Source organism: Dermochelys coriacea, chromosome 1, assembly GCF_009764565.3.
Source record: "Dermochelys coriacea isolate rDerCor1 chromosome 1, rDerCor1.pri.v4, whole genome shotgun sequence".
NCBI classification, from domain to species: Eukaryota; Metazoa; Chordata; order Testudines; family Dermochelyidae; genus Dermochelys; species Dermochelys coriacea.
Window position 1 is genome coordinate 60,612,189 of NC_050068.2, and position 19,645 is coordinate 60,631,833.

The 19,645-nt window shown below is 40.4% G+C and overlaps 1 protein-coding gene across 19 annotated transcripts in view; it reads left to right on the forward strand.

Annotated features, from left to right (window-relative positions):
* The window catches only part of TSC22D1 (TSC22 domain family member 1), a 140,952-nt gene extending 122,174 nt beyond the window's left edge, over positions 1 to 18,778 (forward strand). For 9 of the 19 annotated variants that reach the window (XM_038400498.2, XM_038400405.2, XM_038400477.2 and 6 more), the window contains 2 exons: positions 15,732 to 15,783; positions 17,373 to 18,778. In XM_038400498.2, coding sequence (XP_038256426.1) covers positions 15,732 to 15,783; positions 17,373 to 17,627 — 307 coding nt within the window. In that variant the 3' untranslated portion in view covers positions 17,628 to 18,778. Of the gene's footprint in view, positions 1 to 12,773; positions 12,779 to 12,834; positions 15,289 to 15,313; positions 15,490 to 15,553; positions 15,578 to 15,731; positions 15,784 to 16,752; positions 16,991 to 17,372 lie in introns of those variants that run through there. The other 10 variants (XR_005292737.2, XR_006276625.1, XR_006276633.1 and 7 more) reach the window with 7 other exon arrangements.
* Positions 18,779 to 19,645: the final 867 nt, after the last annotated feature.

Here is a 19,645-nt window from a genome sequence, read left to right on the forward strand (position 1 = left end):
CCTCTGTTTCTTTTATATTGAGCCCAGTAATTTTGTTTGGTTAAAGCATATCTTCCAGAAAAGCATCCAGTCTTGATTTGAAGGTCTCAAGAGATGGAGAATTCACCACTTCCTTTGGCAGTTGATTCTAGTGATTCATCAGTTTCATTTTTTTTTAATAGTACCCTATTTCTTTTTATCTGTCTGGCTTCAGTTTCCAGCCACTGGTTCATATTATGCCTTTCTCTGCTAGGTTAAAGAACCCTTTAGTATCAAGTATTTTCTCCCTGTGGAGGTACTTATACACTGTAATCAAGTCATTTCTCAGTCTTTTTGATAAAAATAAAGAGATCTGAAGGCTGGAAAAAACCTCAATCATTTTTGTGGCTCTTCTGCACCATCTCCTGTTTTTTTTTTTTTTCAACATTCTTTTTAAAATGTGGACATCAGAATTGTAAATAGCATTTCAGCATATATTGACATGTCATACTAGGACATGATCCTGGAAACCTTTATTAATATTATTAAAGCTTTGCAAGAGGGATCCCCAATAAGATCTGTTATGTTTGGACAAGTTTCAAATTGTAGGAGATGGGGGAAGTGGTGGTACACTTTCAAGCTCAATCTTCTTTCCTCAGATCATGCAGAAGTTCAGAATATGTTCATATGGATTCTGCCGGGCTTCCCTCACTGAGATTCAGATACACCCTTGGACAGGCCAGATTCAGGCATAGACTTGCACCTCAGCTCCCAGAGTCGTGATGAAATCAAAAGTTCAGCTTTCATTTAAAAACTGGCTTGCTTCTAGCCATCATGGTTACTTAGGAAACTTAAACGGTGTGACTGATACAGTAGTGTGTCCCTAAATTTGCAGAGAGCCTCTAGTAGAGGGAGTAGCAGTAGCCAGTACAGCCAAGGAAAAATTAACATGTCCTATAAGAGGCCTTCTCAGCTCTGGAGGTTGCCTTGAGTGGTTTTGGGGGTAGGCTTAGATGCCTCTATGGGCTCTGTGACATTAGTTCCGCATGGGTGGAGCTCAGATGTCCTCTGGGCTTTGTTTCTTTGACTATTTGTCTCCACTGGTCAGATCAGTGGGGAGGGGATGGTACTCTAGCCTGTTTCAATGAGGACTAGATCAAAGCAATCTAGTGATCAATGGCTCCATGTCTAGTTGGCAGCCGGTGTCAAGTGGAGTGCCCCAGGGGTCGGTCCTGGGGCCCGTTTTGTTCAATATCTTCATAAATGATCTGGAGGATGGTGTGGATTGCACTCTCAGCAAATTTGCGGATGATACTAAACTGGGAGGAGTGGTAGATACGCTGGAGGGGAGGGATAGGATACAGAAGGACCTAGACAAATTGGAAGATTGGGCCAAAAGAAATCTAATGAGGTTCAATAATAAGTGCAGGGTCCTGCACTTAGGATGGAAGAATCCAATGCACCGCTACAGACTAGGGACCGAATGGCTCGGCAGCAGTTCTGCGGAAAAGGACCTAGGGGTGACAGTGGACGAGAAGCTGGATATGAGTCAGCAGTGTGCCCTTGTTGCCAAGAAGGCCAATGGCATTTTGGGATGTATAAGTAGGGGCATAGCGAGCAGATCGAGGGACGTGATCGTTCCCCTCTATTCGACACTGGTGAGGCCTCATCTGGAGTACTGTGTCCAGTTTTGGGCCCCACACTACAAGAAGGATGTGGATAAATTGGAAAGAGTACAGCGAAGGGCAACAAAAATGATTAGGGGTCTAGAGCACATGACTTATGAGGAGAGGCTGAGGGAGCTGGGATTGTTTAGTCTGCAGAAGAGAAGAATGAGGGGGGATTTGATAGCTGCTTTCAACTACCTGAAAGGGGGTTTCAAAGAGGATGGCTCTAGACTGTTCTCAATGGTAGCAGATGACAGAACGAGGAGTAATGGTCTCAAGTTGCAATGGGGGAGGTTTAGATTGGATATTAGGAAAAACTTTTTCACTAAGAGGGTGGTGAAACACTGGAATGCGTTACCTAGGGAGGTGGTAGAATCTCCTTCCTTAGAGGTTTTTAAGGTCAGGCTTGACAAAGCCCTGGCTAGGATGATTTAACTGGGACTTGGTCCTGCTTTGAGCAGGGGGTTGGACTAGATGACCTTCTGGGGTCCCTTCCAACCCTAATATTCTATGATTCTATGATTCTATGAATGAATGGTTATTGTGCGTCAGCAGGGTCCACATACAGTGCGCAGTGAGTAGATTTACACCCCAGCTTGCTGCAAGCTAAATGTTCATGGAGACGTGCCCTTATGCCACCTACCAGTGAGGTGCCATTTGGAGTAGTTGTGTACAGACCTTTCTCGTGTGGTTCACTGTCCTCCATGCTTTCAGAGCATTGTAATGATTAATGGCATTTTAAAATTGTTGTTAACTCCCCATTTAAGATGAATGAGGAAGCTCACATCTTTGAGCTCTTTCAGGCACCCAGGCATCACTAAGGCTATGGCTACGCTAGCACTTTCGTTAGTAAACGTATGTTACTCAGGTGTGAAAAAATGCCCCACTGAGCAACATAAGTTATACCAACAGAAGCGCCATTGTGGACAGTGCTACTGATATAGCTACCCCTGCTCATTGGGAGTAGTTTAATTATGTCGATGGGAGAGCTCTCTCCTGTCAACCTACAGCAGTTACTGCATCCATAAAGATCTGCTGTGGAAAGCTAGCTAGTGTAGACTCTTTGGGGAGTGGAAGGGAAAGACGGTTGGGTAACCAGGAAGGCTGGAGGCTTTTTTTTTTTTAAACACAATTGATTTTGGAGAATAAGATGACAATCCACCAAAAGTGCTGGGTCAATGACCCAGCTTGACCTAGCCCAACTCAAGCCCTGTTTTGAATGAAGGATTTTTGTAAGGGTATACAAAACCTTTAGGGAATGGTGAGGACTGTTCCGTAATTAATAGGGACAACGTTAACACAAATTTAGCCAGTGCCAAGTACTTTAAAGAGATTTACCAGGTGTTGCATAGGTATGAAATTCTAAACTCTAATCTTTTAATGTATTAAAAGGTAGATCTTCTGTAGTTCTCGGAACGTCAAGGGTGGCTAGGTATCAGTGGCTTCGGTCCAGGACAGCAGTGTTCAAATGGTTCCAGATTATGGAATTTGTGTACTGTTTGCAAACCAGTAGAGTTTCAAAGTCTTGGAGTGTAAGAGCCCAAACCTGTCTTGCCCTGAGGCTTCTTTATGCCACTGGATGGTGTGAAGGAGGATCCTAAAGGCAACAGATTTCGCCTAGGCAATACCTGTAAGTGTTCCCCTGCTGGTGAAATGACTACACCAGTCCCTTACAATTTTTATGTAGGTAGTGTATCTGGGGTACACGCAAAGGAGGATGCTGAACTGGAGCTCCACTGTACTGTGGCTAGAGAGGGGCATGGGAACTCTAAAAAAATAAATAAATAAAAATAAATAAATAAATAAGAGTACCCTGAGGCTTTTACTGTTTACATTGAAGGTAGGCAGACACCCCCCCACCCCCAGAGTATCAGAAGTCTTAAATGCAACTTTGTCCCCACCCCTTCAATCCTGTGCTGAATTAAATGTAGTTAATCATGATTTTTTCTTAATGACTTACAAAATAAGAAATCAGATATTTATAATACATTTGTTCTTTATTTCTTCCTATTTTATAGTTTGAAATTGCTGAAGAGCATTAATATACTTGTGGTTTCTAAGGGCAGAAGGGACCGTTGTTATCTGGTCTGACCTCGTGTGTAACACATGACATAAACTTCCCCAAAATAATTTCTAGAACACATCTTCTAGAAAAACACCCAGTTTTGATTTAAAAAATGGAGTGATGGAGAATCTGCCATGACCCTTGGTAAATTTTTCCAGTGGTTAATTCTCACCATTAAAAATGTACGCCTTATTTCCAATCTGAATTTGTCTAGCTTCAACTTCCAGTCATTAGAGCATGTTACAGCTTTCTCTCCTAGATTGAAGAGCCAATTATTAAATATTCCCCATGTAAGCAAGATTCCCCTGTATATGCATCCAAGGATTGCATTAGCCCTTTTGGCCTTGTGGGAGCTCATGTTCAGCTGATTATCTACCACAGCCCCCATATCTTTTTCAGTCACTGCTTTCCAGCATAGATTCCCCCATCCTCCCAAGTATGGCTGACATTCTTCGTTCCTCGATGTGTACATTTACATTTAGCTGTATTAAAACACACACTATTTGCTTTTGCTTATGCTTAGGTTACCACGCAATCCAGGTCATTGTGAATCAGTGACCCATGTTCTTCATTATTTACCCCCCCCCCCCATTTTTGTGTGATATGCAATCTTGCATTGATTTTGTTTTCTTCCAGGTTATTGATTAAAAATGTTAAATAGCATAGGGCAAGAACAATTACTGGAGAATCCCTCTAGAAACACACCCGCTCAATGACTATTCCCTGTTTATAACTGTATTTTGATACCTATCAGTTAGCCAGCTTTTAATCTATTTAATGTGTGCCATGTTAATTTTATAGTCTAGTTTTTTAATCAAAATGTTGTGTTGCATCAAGTCACACTGCAGAACTCTTAAGTATATTACATGGATGATATTACTTTGCTCAACCAAATTTATAATCTCATCACAAAAATAAACCCATGTTGATTTGCATTAATTATATTGCCCTCTTTTAATTTTGTGAGTCCCATGTAAGATGTTCCATTATCTTGCCTGGGGTTGGTGTCAGACTGCCAGGCCTGTAATTACACAGGTCATCCCGTTTACCCATCTTAAATACTGGCACATTAGCTTTCTTCCAGTCTTCTTGAACTGTGTTCCAAGACTTTTGAAAATAACTTCAATGGTGCAGCAATTCCTGAGTCAGCTCTTTTAAAACTCATGGATGCAAATTATCTGGCTCTGTTGATTTAAAAATATCTTAACATTAGACTCTGCTGTTTAACATTCTCTTGAGCTACTGATGGAGAAAGTGTTACCATATGATGAAAAAGCAGATATGTAGTCTCCCCAAATACAGAACAGGGCAGAAGTGTTCAATAAATATTTTTCTGCATTATTATTTTTTATTATTATTATTATTAGGCTTGGAAGGAGTTGATTTTAATTGGTAAATGTGTGTAAACTTAGATTTCACCACACACAATTTTTTTAAAAAATCTGTTGATTGAACTTTACAGATACGCAAAGTAAACAAAATGCTGCTTGGGAATTTTGATTTAAGGATATTTACTTGCTCAGTTTTGGTATGTGAAGTTGACAGTTGGTGTTTAAACGGTTATAAAGCTTTGTTTTTGAATCTCAGATCCAATGTCATTAAATTGTCTGACTCTCGCCATAAATTTCCTGCAACTGAAAATTTAAATAAATGAAAATAAGCTTTAAACCCAAAATTTTGTGCAATTTGTGAAAATTTAAATAGATAAAAATTGAAAATCTCTTAAAATAAACATCAATATCTAATTTTGCCAATTGTAATTATTGATAATTCTACCATTTCTATCTAGTAATACCTATTTAATAATTTAGCATTATTTTTGACAAAATGGGGTGATGTTGAACAGCCATTGTTTTTTCCAAGCTGAATGTGATTTTAAAACAAAATGTTAGTGTGCAGGCAGTTGGCTTAATTAGGACAAAGGGTCATAGCAATTTCCATTTACCCTACTTTGTTCCCCTGTATTTTTGCATCCCCTTTCTCAGGATCCCCATAGATTTTTACTGTTCCCTAAAACATAATAGTGGCTTGATCCCCAAAGTTTATTTAAGTCAGTGGAAGAATTTCCATTGACTTTAATGGGCTTTGAATCAATGCCTAGGAGTCTTGGCTTGGCTTCTAATGTAATTTTTTATGTATAGGCTTAATTTTAAGTGTGAAGCTGAAGAAGACATGACCATCAAAGGAAAACTGCTGTCCAGCTAGAAACCTTATCCAGTTGCTCTGCTAGACAAAAGACAGGGCTGCTTTGAAATGAATTTAAAATAGATTAGGAGCCAATTCGAGACTCCCAGTGTAACTTCATTGGGAACAGTAAAAAGAAAAACCAGGAAGAAAAGGGAGAGAAGAAAGGGGTGAGCAGTAGAAAGTGGATAGATGGGAAAGGGAGTGAAAGAGAGAGAGGAGCAGATAACTTGTCCTCTCTTGCCCAAATACATAAGGATTTCTTGTTTTTATTTGGGTGCTGAAGTCCCAGCCATGCACTGCTGGGAGCTAGTGTGGCTGTGATATCACCAACAAGGTCCAGCTGGCCTATCAGAACGGACCAGTGTTGAGCTACATTCTAATATAAGATAACTTGTGCTTTTCAAACGCATGTGATCTCACTGCTGCCAAGTGACTACCTGATTGTTGTTTTTGTTTCTTTTGTCATGGTAGGTGTAACTAGAAATACTCCAGTAATTTCCTTTAACTTTGGAGTGCAGTTCAGAAAATATGTAACGTACGTTTCAGAGAACAGCAGGATTCTGTAGCATGAGTGGTTTCTTCTCTAAGGTGTTTCCTTTGGCTTTAAGGAAACCAGTACACGTTAGAAGTACAGATGAAAGCATGGAATCAAATGTAAACTTTGAGTAACTTTAGTTTTCTGGTAAATAAATTCATCTAGGGATGTATCAGATGAAATTTATATATGCAGTCTTCTAAAGCCTAGAAGCTCTGAAAGGCTGTGTACTGACTGCAGAGTGGCCAAGCATATTCAAAGGTAAGGATGATCTCTTGTATGAGGTCAAAAAGGAAGGTCCATGCTGGAGAGCTGGCCAGTGTCAGAGGAAGAAGAACTCTTGTAATGTTCTTCCAACCTTTCACACACCAAAATGCCTTCTCTTGATATCAGTCCTTTTAATACCACCCCCCCTTTTGGGCCAGTTGTGCAAGAGTTACTATAGGGTTAGGGCGGGAATAAACCTGACTGGGGCCTATGAAGAGGGGAGGGACAGATTGGGTCCCTGACCAAGGAGTGTCTCATTTAAAATTTTAAAAGCACAGCTCTTAGTGGATGGATCCTTTTTTCTCCATGATTGTTGAACAGAAGCAATTATAGCGCTCCAAGGAGAGCTTTCAGTTGTATTAGGTTTAGGTATTTCAGATTTCTAATCTAGGGTTGAATTTATAGACAAGGACATGTTTGGTTCCCAAACTAGGTGGTACTTCATATCTACTCAACCCTAGATTCAGGTAGGTAGTGTCCTGGTTGCTAATTGCAAGATAGAGTAACCATGAAAGTTAGATCTCTTAATAAAAGAGATTTAGCCTAATGGGGTCATACACATAACAGATTCTATTCCTAGAATTCAGATTGTGTTGCTAGACATAGTTACTTGTCTCTGGAAGAACAAGGAGTACTTGTGGCACCTTAGAGACTAACATATTTATTTAAATTTATCTCTGGAAGGATTCTTTGATAATCTCAGAATGTTTTAGTTCTTCCTACCCATGAGGTCTTCTAAAGATGTTTAGATGTTCCTTGAAGGTTGTAACCTGTCTCTCTCTCCTTGCTGAGACTCCTGAACTGGAGAGATGCAGACTTTTTTTTTTAAATCAAGATTTATTGCATCACCAATAAAATCAGTGATGTGATATGACGACATCCTCATTAAAACAAATGGGGTTTAATTAACTGTCTGTTTTCCTATAGAAACAAAAGAGCTGTGACCAGTATCCTATCCCCAGAGAAGTCAGTTTGACTTTTTTTTGTCCTTTGATTTTTATATCAACTTGTTTTAAATGCATCCTTCTGTCTTCTAGGCAGAGTGCAGAGCATATAATCATATATGTACTATAATTACAGATATGGTGTTATACTGCTGCTGGCCAAATAGGTTCTATGTAGGGTGGAATGAATGTTCTTTCCACTTTATAGTTCATTATTTTTTTTTCTACACCTTGCTGATGGTAAAAAAAAAAAAAAAAAAAAAAAAATGACAAACGTAAGTGACACATTGGTTCTTAATTTCATTTGAGGTTTTAGATTCTAATCTTTAACACTTCTTTTAAAAATAATGAAAAAACAAAAAAGGAAATTCACATGCAATCAAACCATAGGTTTAAATAGCTTTAAGGTTCTAGCAAAAAAAAAAAAAATTTAAGAAAGCTAATACTATAGAAATATCTGGTATTCATTGGCTCTTTAATTTAACTGACAGACATAACAAGATCCATTGGTTGGAAGTTGAAGTCAGCACAGTTCAAACTCAAAATAAGATGCAATTTAACCTTTTGGAACAGATTGCCAAGGGATGTGGTAAATTTTCAGTGGCTTGGAGTCTTTGAATCAAGATTGCATGGCTTTCTGAAAGATGTTTTAGTGTAACCACAAGCTGTTGAGTTAGATATGGGAAATGCTGGCTGAAAGTCTATGGCCTGTGGCAGATTAGGTGATCATAATGGTCTCCTCTGTCCTTAAAGTCTATAAAATTCAAAGCTCAGTCAGGAGAAACTATTCAAAAGACAACCCCTTTAAACTGCCCAAATTGAACCTGGTTAAAACTGGCTGGAAAGCCTTTCCTCATTTAAGTCAATGGCAGTTTTACTATTGGCTTCAGTGGGGCCAAGATTTCAGCCTAGGTAATTTAGTTTTGTGGATTTCTGTTGGAATCGTTACACTAGTTCCACCTCTCTTCCCAGTGTATATATGGGTTTGCATTTAAGAATTTTTAAGGCAACTCTACTTATGACATTAATCCAGTTCATTATAATCCACATTAAAATCCCCTCTAAAGTAATAAAGGCAAATGTTTTGCAGGACCCAATTACTGCAGTCTTTCTTCCATTGCACCACCAATGTGGTTACAACACAGTTGGTTCTTAATGTTTTTGTGACTGAATCACATTTTGATTGTATTTCAGCATTTTACAGTTGAGAAATATAGTTAAAATTGTTACCCATGGCAGGGGACTACCATGTTGTAACAAAGGCCCTGAAATGATCAGTTTTTTCTAGTGTTTTATAGTGTAGAAAAGATTTAAGATTTATTTCAATTTTGGGAGATATATATGTTCTGTATTTTTAAAATGAAATCCCTACAAAAAGTAGTTGGCCAAACAATCTCTTCAGCTATGGAACAATTTGCAGTTGTTAAGGTAGTTAATTGATCTCTGTATGAAAAGATCAGAGCATGCATATCAGCTGCTTGAATTAGCGTTGTACTCGTATTTGGTGGGTAAAGAATGCATCCATCTCAGCATTATGTATTACTTTATTTATACCATTTCTGTGGTGCTTTACAAATGTTAGCTTCCGAAGGATGATACATTCTTGCAATGAGCTCTGTGTGGGTGGACTCTGTGTTTGTGTGAATCTTTTTGCAGGTTCAGAGTTTAAATAGGACAGAAATTAGCCCTCGATGCTACAGATTCTTATGTACAAGAATAACGTGACACATGAGAGTAGTATCATTGAACTTTTGGGTGTACAATTTTTAATGTTATATAAGCATTTCCAGAATTGGGGGCCTGATGTAATTTTTGTGGGGAGGGACCATGTCTAATGTACATTGCCTATCAATGTACAATTCCTAGTGCAATGGGAGTAGACCACATGTCTGAGGATTCTTTGTGTACTACCATAATGCAGACTATAAATAAAAATACATGGTTAGGGGAGAGAAGAGAAAGGGCTAGTGAAGTGGGATCACCAATCAAAGGGAAAGGAAGAAATGAGTTTGGGAGAGGATTTTTGTTGCTCTCCTTTGACTTGTCTTGTTTCATAAATTTTAATGTAGACATTTAATACAGAAAATATAAAATGCTGTGTTGTCTCATTCAATCTCAGTCAGACACAGGAGTGGTGAGGGGAGAACCCATATCAAGATTAGTGGTGGAAAACTAACCAAAAGCCTCTTGTGAGGAGGAAAAGAAAATGAAAGTTACAAAACAAAAACCAAGCAAAACTTTCAAGTGTTACTGGATTGCTCATCTCAAGTAACCCATTTATGTGTAGGTGCTGAGGGTGCTGCTCCGTTCCCATGCTTGATGTGGTTTCCATTAAATATCGGGTTTACAATTTGGTTCAATGGCTCTCAGCATCCCCACTATACAAATTGTTTCAGCGCCCATGAGCATCTACTGAGCCATTCTTTTTAGCTTGACTAATCTGAGGAACTGTCCCAGATTAAGGTGTCAACCGAAAAGGTTTTGGAACAAATTGATAAACTACACAGTAATAAGTCACCCGAGAGTTTTGTAGGAACTTGGATACAAAATTGCAGAGCTACTAACTGCCGTATGTGCCTATAGCTTAAATCAACCTATGTACCAGATGGCTGGAGGCCATCTAATGTAACACACTGATTTTTAAAAAAGGTTCCAGAGACAATCCTGACAATTACAAGCTGGTAAGCCTAACATCAATACCAGGCAAATCGGTTGAAACGCTACAAAAGAACACCATCAGACACAGATGAACATAATATGTTGGGGAAGAGTCAACATGGCTAATGTAAAGAGAAATCATGCTTCATCAATCAATTAGAATTCTTTAATGGTGTCAACAAGCATGTGGACAAGGGGGATGCAGTAGATACAGTGTATTGGGCTTTGTGGCCCTCATCAAACACTGTTAATCAGTGTATGCAGTCATGGGATAAGAGGGAAAGTCCTCTCATGGATCAATAACTGGTTAAAAGATAAGAAACAAAGGTTAGGTGCAAATAGTCAGTTTTCAAATGGAGAGAGGTAAGTAGCAGGATCTTTCGAGGATCTGTATGGAACCAGTACTGTTCAACGTATTCATAAATGACCTGGAAAAAGAAGTGTAAACGAGGTGGCAAAGTTTGCAGCTGAAACAAAATTCCTTAAGATAGTTGAGTCAAAATCTGATGAATTACGAAGGGATCTCACAGAACTAAGTGATTAGGCAACAAAATAGCAGATGAAATTCAGTGTTGACAGATGCAAAGTAATGCATATTGGAAAACATAATCCCAACTGCACATACAAAATGATGGGGTCTAAATGAGCTGTCACTGCACAAGAAAGATCTTGAAGTCATCATGGATAGTTCTCTAAAAACATCTGCTCAGTGTATAGCAGCAGTGAAAAAAGCTAACCGTATGTTAGGAACCATTAAGGAAGGGATAGATAAGGCAGAAAATATCATAATGCCACTATATAAATTCATGGTGCACCCTCAATTGAATACTGCGTACAGTTCTGGTCACCCCATCACAAAAAACGTATGTTTAGAATTGGAAGAAATACAGAGAAGGGCAACAAAAATGATTAGTGGTGTGGAACACTTCCACCCAAGGAGAGATGAAAAAGACTGGGACATTAAACCTGGAACAGAAGACTGAGGGGGATATGATAAAGTTCTGTAAAATCGTGAATGGGGAAGTGTTATTTACCCCTTCACATCACACAAGAACAAGGGGCCACCTAATGAAATTAATCAGCAGCAGATTTAAAACAAACTTAAAGCAGTGCACAGTCAACCTGTGGAACTCATTGCCAGGGGATGTTGTGAAGGCCAAAAATATAACTAGGTTCAGAAAAGAATTGAATACGTTTGTGAAGGATAGGCCCATCAATAGCTATTAGCCGAGATGGTCGGGGATGGAACCCCATGCTCTGAGTGTCCTTAAACCTTCAACTTGCAAAGCTGAGACTGGACAGTTGGGAGTGGATCGCTTGATAATTGTCCTCTTCTGTTCATTCCCTCTGAAGCATCTGGCACTGGCCAGTGCAGAAGACAGGATACTGGGATAGATGGACCTTTGATTTGACAGTGTGGCTATTCTTGTCTTCTAACTGTGAAGAGAATTATAACGCTCTCCTGAAAGTCCCTGATAAACAGGGACCATAGAAATTGACAAAGATGGAAAATCCACAAATTCTAAGGATTGAAGTCTTTCCTGACACTTTGCTATTTTTCTACATAATCTGTGGAGCTGATGTTATAAGTCTGATCATGTCAGAGCACAGTTGTCTGACAGGTAGGCACATCTATGTTCTAACACTTGCTTTTTTTCTGTGAAGTGGACAGGACAGCATGCTTATGTTTGTGTTATCCCATCCGTACTACTGACAAAATGTTGGAACCCAGATGCAGCTAACTATGCACTGATTCAATTAGACTTGTAGACCTCTAAAAACGATTTAGGGAATCATTACTGATCATTCCACAGAAACACTGATTTAACTAGAATGTGCCTATGATCCTTGAATCAGAGCACAACCAAAATTACAAACAGCACAATCAGTCTGAAAGACTGCAGTTTGCCTCTTGTCTTGTCCAACCAAGAGAGAGCATGACGAGTGTTTTTTTGTTTTCATCACTTGCCATCTTGAGGTGGTTTATTGTAGGAAAACCTAATTTGAAGAGATTTTTAACTACCCTTAGAAAAAAATAATCTGCCAAGGGATTCAGATCCCCTGCACTTGCAAATTTCAGCCTAAGCACAATCACCTCCAATGTCCTTGAAGCGTAATTGGCATAGTGAGAATGCATCCGATGAAGTGAGCTGTAGCTCACGAAAGCTTATGCTCTAATAAATTTTAGTCTCTAAGGTGCCACAAGTACTCCTTTTCTTTTTGGCATAGTGAGAGGTGATCCTAGTGTTTTGGGGTACAACCACGAAGGGCTGTGAAGATCATAGTTTTAAATTGGATCAAGTATTGGACTGGGAGCCAGTATAGAGAGCCCTGGGCCAGGGTGGTGTATTCTCATAGTCCTCATGTAAGAAGAGGGGCTGCCTGGTGTACCCTCTGGAGCTTTCACTTTCAACCTGAGCTTCAGCATGTTGCAGTAGTTGAGTTTAGAGGTGACAAACGCATAGATCATCTTGGCTTGGTATGTGGCTGATGAGAGGTGTAACCTCTTGGACAGCCAAAGAGTATAGAAGGAAAGTATGGTTACTGATGTCTTTTTTTTTGCCTGTCCAGGAGTGCAGAAGGAGCTCAAGACATATGTCCTAATGTTCGTGTTAATATTAAGTAAATTGGAAGTGATTACATGGTCAGTAGGTACAGATAATTAAAACGGGAAACATTGCGAAGGCATGGGAAATGTGACTATTTTTTAAGTAATAAAGAAATAAGGTGGGAATTCTACCTTAAAGGAAATGCATGTGCTTTGATGTTGGAAAAACATTTATGCAAAGTTCAGTATTCTTAAATGTAACCTTCCCTCTAAGTAGGATTAGCTTACTTGCGCCACTCTGCTCGTATTACTGAATGAAAGAACAGTGTAGACCAAGAAAGCTAAAATAATCTCTTTAAGAAGGATGATGATGACATGCTAATGCTAAAGTTAAATTTAAGACTATTATTCCTTGCCTTTCTAGCTTTCCTGCTTTTGTGAGGATGACAACTGTAATGTATATTTAAAATTCGTGCACTATAGAAGAGTAAAGAGTTTTGGCTGTTCTGTTTTGTACGTTTATATCACATGAATGTTGATACTTTATAGGTTACATGTATTAAAGGGTGTTTTCAGTTTTATTTAAGGTTAAGCAGTTTGTTTTGTACTGTTCTAATTCATAATTTGGGTCTGTTAAATAGCCAAGTGGAGAGAGCGCACCATTTTAAAATAATTTTGATCTGAATGTGACTTCATTCAAAAATAAAATACTAGAACTGTAACTTCATTTTGAAATATACTATGGTTAATTGAGAAAATAAGAAAACCCCTTATTTTGTATATGACAGTTTAAAAAGTAGCTGTTGTATTGCCTCATCTGGAAAAGAGTGGATAGTAGACATGTTCAGTGTTACAATGTAAGAATGTCAAAAAGCATCTGTCTAGAATTTTAGATTCATGCTGTGTGTGTATTTTCTGAATTGTCTGGTGGCTGAATATCTTAATGAATGGTTTAAAGGCTATAAAAAAGGGGCACAGAGGCCATTTAATTTGAATAAAGAGTAGACAAGTTGGGAATTTGCCTGAACAGTGATCTATAGGTTTTCATTTATAATTTGCTTCCTGCTGCAAATATTTTCACAAATGCATTGAAGAATACAAGATGTATAAGAATATATTGAATAACTAGTTTTATATTCCTATGCCAGTGTGTGCTGAAGTACTGTGGAGGCAGACATATGAACACCTTAAAATTGTGTGAGCATTGTAACTTTTAAGGTGAAACTCCCCAGGTAGCCCAGGAACTGTGTGAATTTTGTGCCTAAACTACACCATCCTGTCAGCTTCTTGCTTCTAACCTTTCTCACCATCATAAAAATCCTTTTGTCTTTTCATATGAAAAACAGATTTTGCTCTTTCAAGAACCATCTGTAATAGTCTTTTAGATTAAAAACCCTTCTCATGTTGTGCGGTGACAGTCAACTGCAAACGGATGATGCAAAAATGAAGCATCGTATTATTGGAAGTGGTTTCACCAAGCAAATTCTAAGGCATCTGATGAGAAAGGGAACTTGGGTCCTAAGGTTTATTTAACTCTGAGTGTAAATTGCGTGGGACTTTCCAAAGTGCAGGTTCTGTATTCTCTCTTTTCTAGTCTAAAGGTATAGTGTTGCGCCAATAGGTGGCGGCATTGGAGTGGCTAAATGCAAGTCTAGTGACATTGTTATTGAATTCCAACATCAGCTATATCCGATCGTTTCTACCCAGGCTAAACTTTGCATGTGTAGTTTTTCTGCAGGCAAAAAATCAGTCTGTGCATCTTGTAAGCGAATCATCTCACATGTTGGAAAGGTTTAAATTGGGCACTGGATCGTTTTGTTTCTGCCCTTCTGTTGCCACCCAAATGCTCCGACTCTGCAGATTGCACCGAGAGATCTGCTAAATGCTCGCGCGGTTCCAGTTAAAATACTACGATTTGCAAGGGTCTTCTGGCCAGGGGTCTCCTGATTAAGGGTAACTGGATTTTGGTGCTGGTTCACGGCTACTGAAGTGATGCAAAGGAGCCGTTCTGGCGGGGGGAGGTTCGGAATGACCGGCCAGCCAATAGGCACTGACTCTCTTGCATATATTATGCAATAGGACTGGAACCTCAGGTTTTCTGCTGAGTATAGAAGAGCTGACCTCGGAGATTTCTTTGCGCAGCCCTGGGATCAGCATCTTCCAGGATCATACCGCCACAAATTGCTGTATTTTTAAAATTATATCTATCTAGCCAGCCTCCTACTACTCCCCCGTGGCGGAGATTAAACTAAGATTAATGTAGATCAACCGAGGATCTCTGCATTGTTGGGATTTTTTTCTTTGGGGGGGGGGGGTGTTTCTGGCTGGAATTGCATGAATGCCCAATGTTGTAGATCAGTGGCAATGGATCTAGGAGTTTATCAACTAAGACATTTTTCAATTTCTTTCTTGTCATCCTTGCTGGGCACCGACAATTCTTCTTTGAGACTCGACAGTAGGTAAATAACTCTGGTATAAAATGTGTTTGTTTTTTCCCTTGCTGGAATATTTGCAGTAATGCAGGTGAATGCCAGGGGGCTGATTCCTTTGTCCATCTGACTGGGCAGCACTGGGAAGCTGCAGTGGCACGGGCGGTGTGTTTTACATTTATCTTGTGAGAGACTGAATCTCCGGGACACGGCTCGCTTTTACCGCATTATGTAATTAAGCTCCATCTTTGTGGGTTATTAGGGAAAATGTCCGGATCTTTGATCCCGCTGTAGCGGGCGGTTTGAGGTGGCTTTACAGGTTGGTTTCGCTGCATTGAAGCATCCCGGTGACATAAACAGCGGTATTAAGTCAGTGTGGGATATATTTCTCAGCTAGCTAGTTATCAGTATTCAACTATCTTGTCCTTGTAAATAATTCAGCTGCTGATTACATTTTTTCCCCATCTTTTCAGCTCCTCGGGTGCAAGTGTGGTAGCTATTGACAACAAAATCGAGCAAGCGATGGTATGTACTGATTGATTGATTGATATAAAATACAATTAATGTTTAAAGCGCGAGTTGTGAATAGAAGCAAGTGTTCACAATATCAAGGTTCTCTGGGTAATATTTAACCGACGCATGGGCGTGTTTTTTAATAGTGAAAATGCTGGGGTTTTTAAAATACACTGATGATCAAAGGCTTCCAAATGCATACGTTTCCCTATAGATCCATGAAATGACTATGACGGCATTGCATTCAGGGTTCTGCCTTTTAAAAAACGATCGATCCTGACTTCTTGGGCTGGGGCGGGGGAGGGAACGAAATAATATTTCCCCTCCTATTATTTTATTTTTTTTTTTTTTTTTCAAAATCCCCCAACCATCCCAGCTGGATTATCCCTGGAAAATGGGACCAGCCACAGTGTGCTGATGGATCCAATAGGGGCACCATAAGCTGCTTTTAATTCCCATGCTTGCTGGCCATGGAAGGTAAAGTGCCTTGGAGCTGGGATCTTGTACACTAGGGCTGCTGCCCTGAAGTGCGGTGGAAATCGTGGGCTCTGTGGCGCGATGGGGAGAAGTCGGTTTAAAAAAAAAAAAGAAATCTCTCACACACACCCGCACACACACACACAATCACACAATCACACACACACACACACAATCACACACACACCCCCCCGCTGTGCCTGTGCCTAATTTCCCCTGTTTTTGGATTTCCGCCTTGGCCGCTCTTTGTTATTGGAGCGGTGCCTGTCGCTGTTCTCACGGGATTCTCTGCCTACTGTTGCTAGGCAAACTCCGAACCTTTAACTCCCGGCTATAAATAACTCCTCCGCTCATTGGCTGCGGCGCGTGGGGGTGCTCGGCCCGGGTCTCTTTGACGTCACCCTCGGTCACGAAAGGAGGGGGGGGGAGGGAAATGCGGCAACCCGCCCTGTAAGAACCAGCTGCAGCCAGCTCCGCGGAGGCGGGGCGGCGGGGGGCGGTTGTTGCCGGGGAGGAGGTTCCTGCTCTTACAAACACACGGCGGCGGCCGGGGCTGGTGCCTGGCTCCGCACCTCGCGGCCGCGGAAGCCCGCTGATCCCAGCCCTCCTCGGAGGCACGTCCGGGAAGAAGCGCCGGCTGGGGGTTGTGGGGGACAACGGCACGAGGCGGGGCATTTAGCGGCTCGGGCTGGCTTCCTATAGAAACACTCCCACCCCCTTTCCGGCCTGAATCAATTCGATGGTATTTTTCTATTCAGATCAATTAATAGGTGAGCAGGTCGGGGGAGGGGGAGCCAATAGAGGAGTGTCCAGGCTGTCGGTTAGGTTGGTAATGGGGTTGGCCTGCTACGGTCCATGGACATCCAAAATTACTTCTGGGCGCTCAGGGAATGCAGGCTCTGGCTCCACCGGTTAATCTTTCAAAGCGCTTCACAAACGCTGGTAAATGGAGGGGAGATTTCTCCTGCCCATCTACCGGCGCTTTGCCGTCTCAAAGCTGGCTCCACATCTGCTGCTTGCCTTCATTGGGCTGGATTTATTGTTCCTCTGGCTGAGCAGGGTGGGGATCCCTGCCCTGAGGTTGGACCTCTTGCCTGACTTGTGCGCTCTTTTTTGTGTTTCAGGATCTGGTGAAGAGCCATTTGATGTATGCCGTGAGGGAGGAAGTGGAGGTCCTCAAGGAGCAAATCAAAGAGCTGATCGAGAAGAACTCCCAGCTGGAGCAGGAAAACACTCTGCTGAAAACACTGGCCAGCCCAGAGCAACTTGCCCAGTTCCAAGCACAGCTGCAGACTGGTTCTCCACCTTCTTCCCAGACACAAGGGACAACACAACAGCCAGCCCAACCAGCATCGCAGGGCTCAGGACCTTCAGCATAGTCTCCAGTGTCCTGGCCTTCGAGGCCAGTATGCTCTGAACTACCCAGAGAAAAGAGGACAAGTGGAAATCTGCCACAGCCACCCTCAGCCATTTCATTGCACGCTGCAGTCCAGACTCAAGGACTCTGTACACTGCATGCTGCACCATCACAAGAATTTTTTTTTTTTTCAGTATTGGCACTCATCTGTCCTTTCTTTTTGGCAAAAGGAGTTCTTATTTTTAGGTTGGCAAATTTAAAAAACAAAAAACAAAAAAAAAAAAAAACACACACACACACAAACTTTTTTTTCCAGAGAATTAGCACAAATGCACTGGGGACTTGAACAGCTTCTGCAAATGGCTAAGAAATGGAGTTGCATGCTTGATTTTTTGTTTTAAATCTTTCATCCATCCACTGCTGTTACTGATGCAGGCATGAAGAAATAGACTGGAGTAAAAGTGATGGATCAATACCCCACATCCAATTGGGATCCACAGTAAAGACTGATGCATAGGATCTAAGAGGAAAAGGGGGAAAGGTAAATTCAGTGTTCAACATGAAACTGTCACCTGAAACCTTAAGTGCAAATATGTTTGCACTGTTTCCTGAAGCCGTGGACAGGTGCATAAAGCTGTATTAGAGAGAGAAGGTAGGTGACAGAGTTGGGATGTAGGATAATTACAATGAAGGTTATTTGCCTAATGTATATTTGTGTATTTAGTGTAATTACTTTGTAAAATAGAAAACTGTAACTACTATTTAGGTTGTACAGATTGAAATTTAGTTGTTTCATTGGCTGATCTGATGAAGTTTGGATAGTTTTTTTTTTTTAATGCTACATAAATAAGAATATACCTACGCAGCTGATCAGAATTTGGCATATTTATGCTATTTGTGTAATTCCTGAATTTCCCTGGCTGCTGAATATTTGAAGTAAATCTTTGTTCACTGTAGTTTGGTTTAAGAAAAAAAAAAAAAACACTTCAAAAATTATAAATTCCTGTTAGCAAAAGAATAAAACAAAATGGGTTTCCCAGTATGGATTTTTGCATATGATCTGTGTAGTAGTATGCATATGTTTTTGTGCATGTTATCTAAACAGTTGTAACACGTCAATGTATTTAACTGTTGCACTTGTCAACCTTCAATAAAGCATAAGATGTTGATAAATAACGACTTCTATATTGTAAGGTTAATCATAATAATTTCAACAAACTTCAGTGCAACCTTCCAGTGTAACCTGATTAAGGTGTTTTTGGTCAAAGATTTCTGTACTAAATTCTGTTTGTGGTTTCTTAAAACTTTATAATATCAGTTTTTAAAAGTGAAAATATAGTTGTGGTATAAACTGACTTTAAAGAGGTAGGAAAAAATACTATTTTGGGGGGGAAGGGGAGGGAGGAAGGGAATCCTAAAATGTGTGTAAAGCAGGTGACCTGAGTATCAGACAAATGCTCCCTCTTTTGGTCCAATCCTGTGAGATGCTGACCAGCTTTTAGGAAGTGCTGCGTGCCTTCTGCTCCCTCTGTAGTAATTAGTGCAGTGGTATGGACATCTGCCCCATGAACAGCAATGATCCTGTAAATCTCAGAGAATAATGGTTCCTTGGCAACAAACTGCACCTCCTCATGTGGAACTAGGCATTCCAATGCTAGGCAGCAGCTCAGAACCATCCAAGTACATGTAGTAAATCAAGTAGCTACTGTAGCTTCCTAAATACATCACTCTTAACTCTACATACTAGCTAGAGCTTTGAGTGATTTAGAATGTGCTGTAAAGAGGGTGTCTAAGAATTCCTCACCCTCTCATCCTCATCAGCAGAGTGGGAAGCGAATTGGTTTCTATTTGTGAAATGGGATGATGCAAACTTGGAACACAGCATCAATTCAGCCTTGTAAAATTGTCAGGAAAAATTATCAGCCCAGGCACAAAATCTAGTTGCTCACTGTTCAGCACTACTGTTGATTGATAAAATGGTGTAAACTTGGAAATTGGTCCAGTGTTACAAAATGCGTATACTAGATGATGATGCCTGGA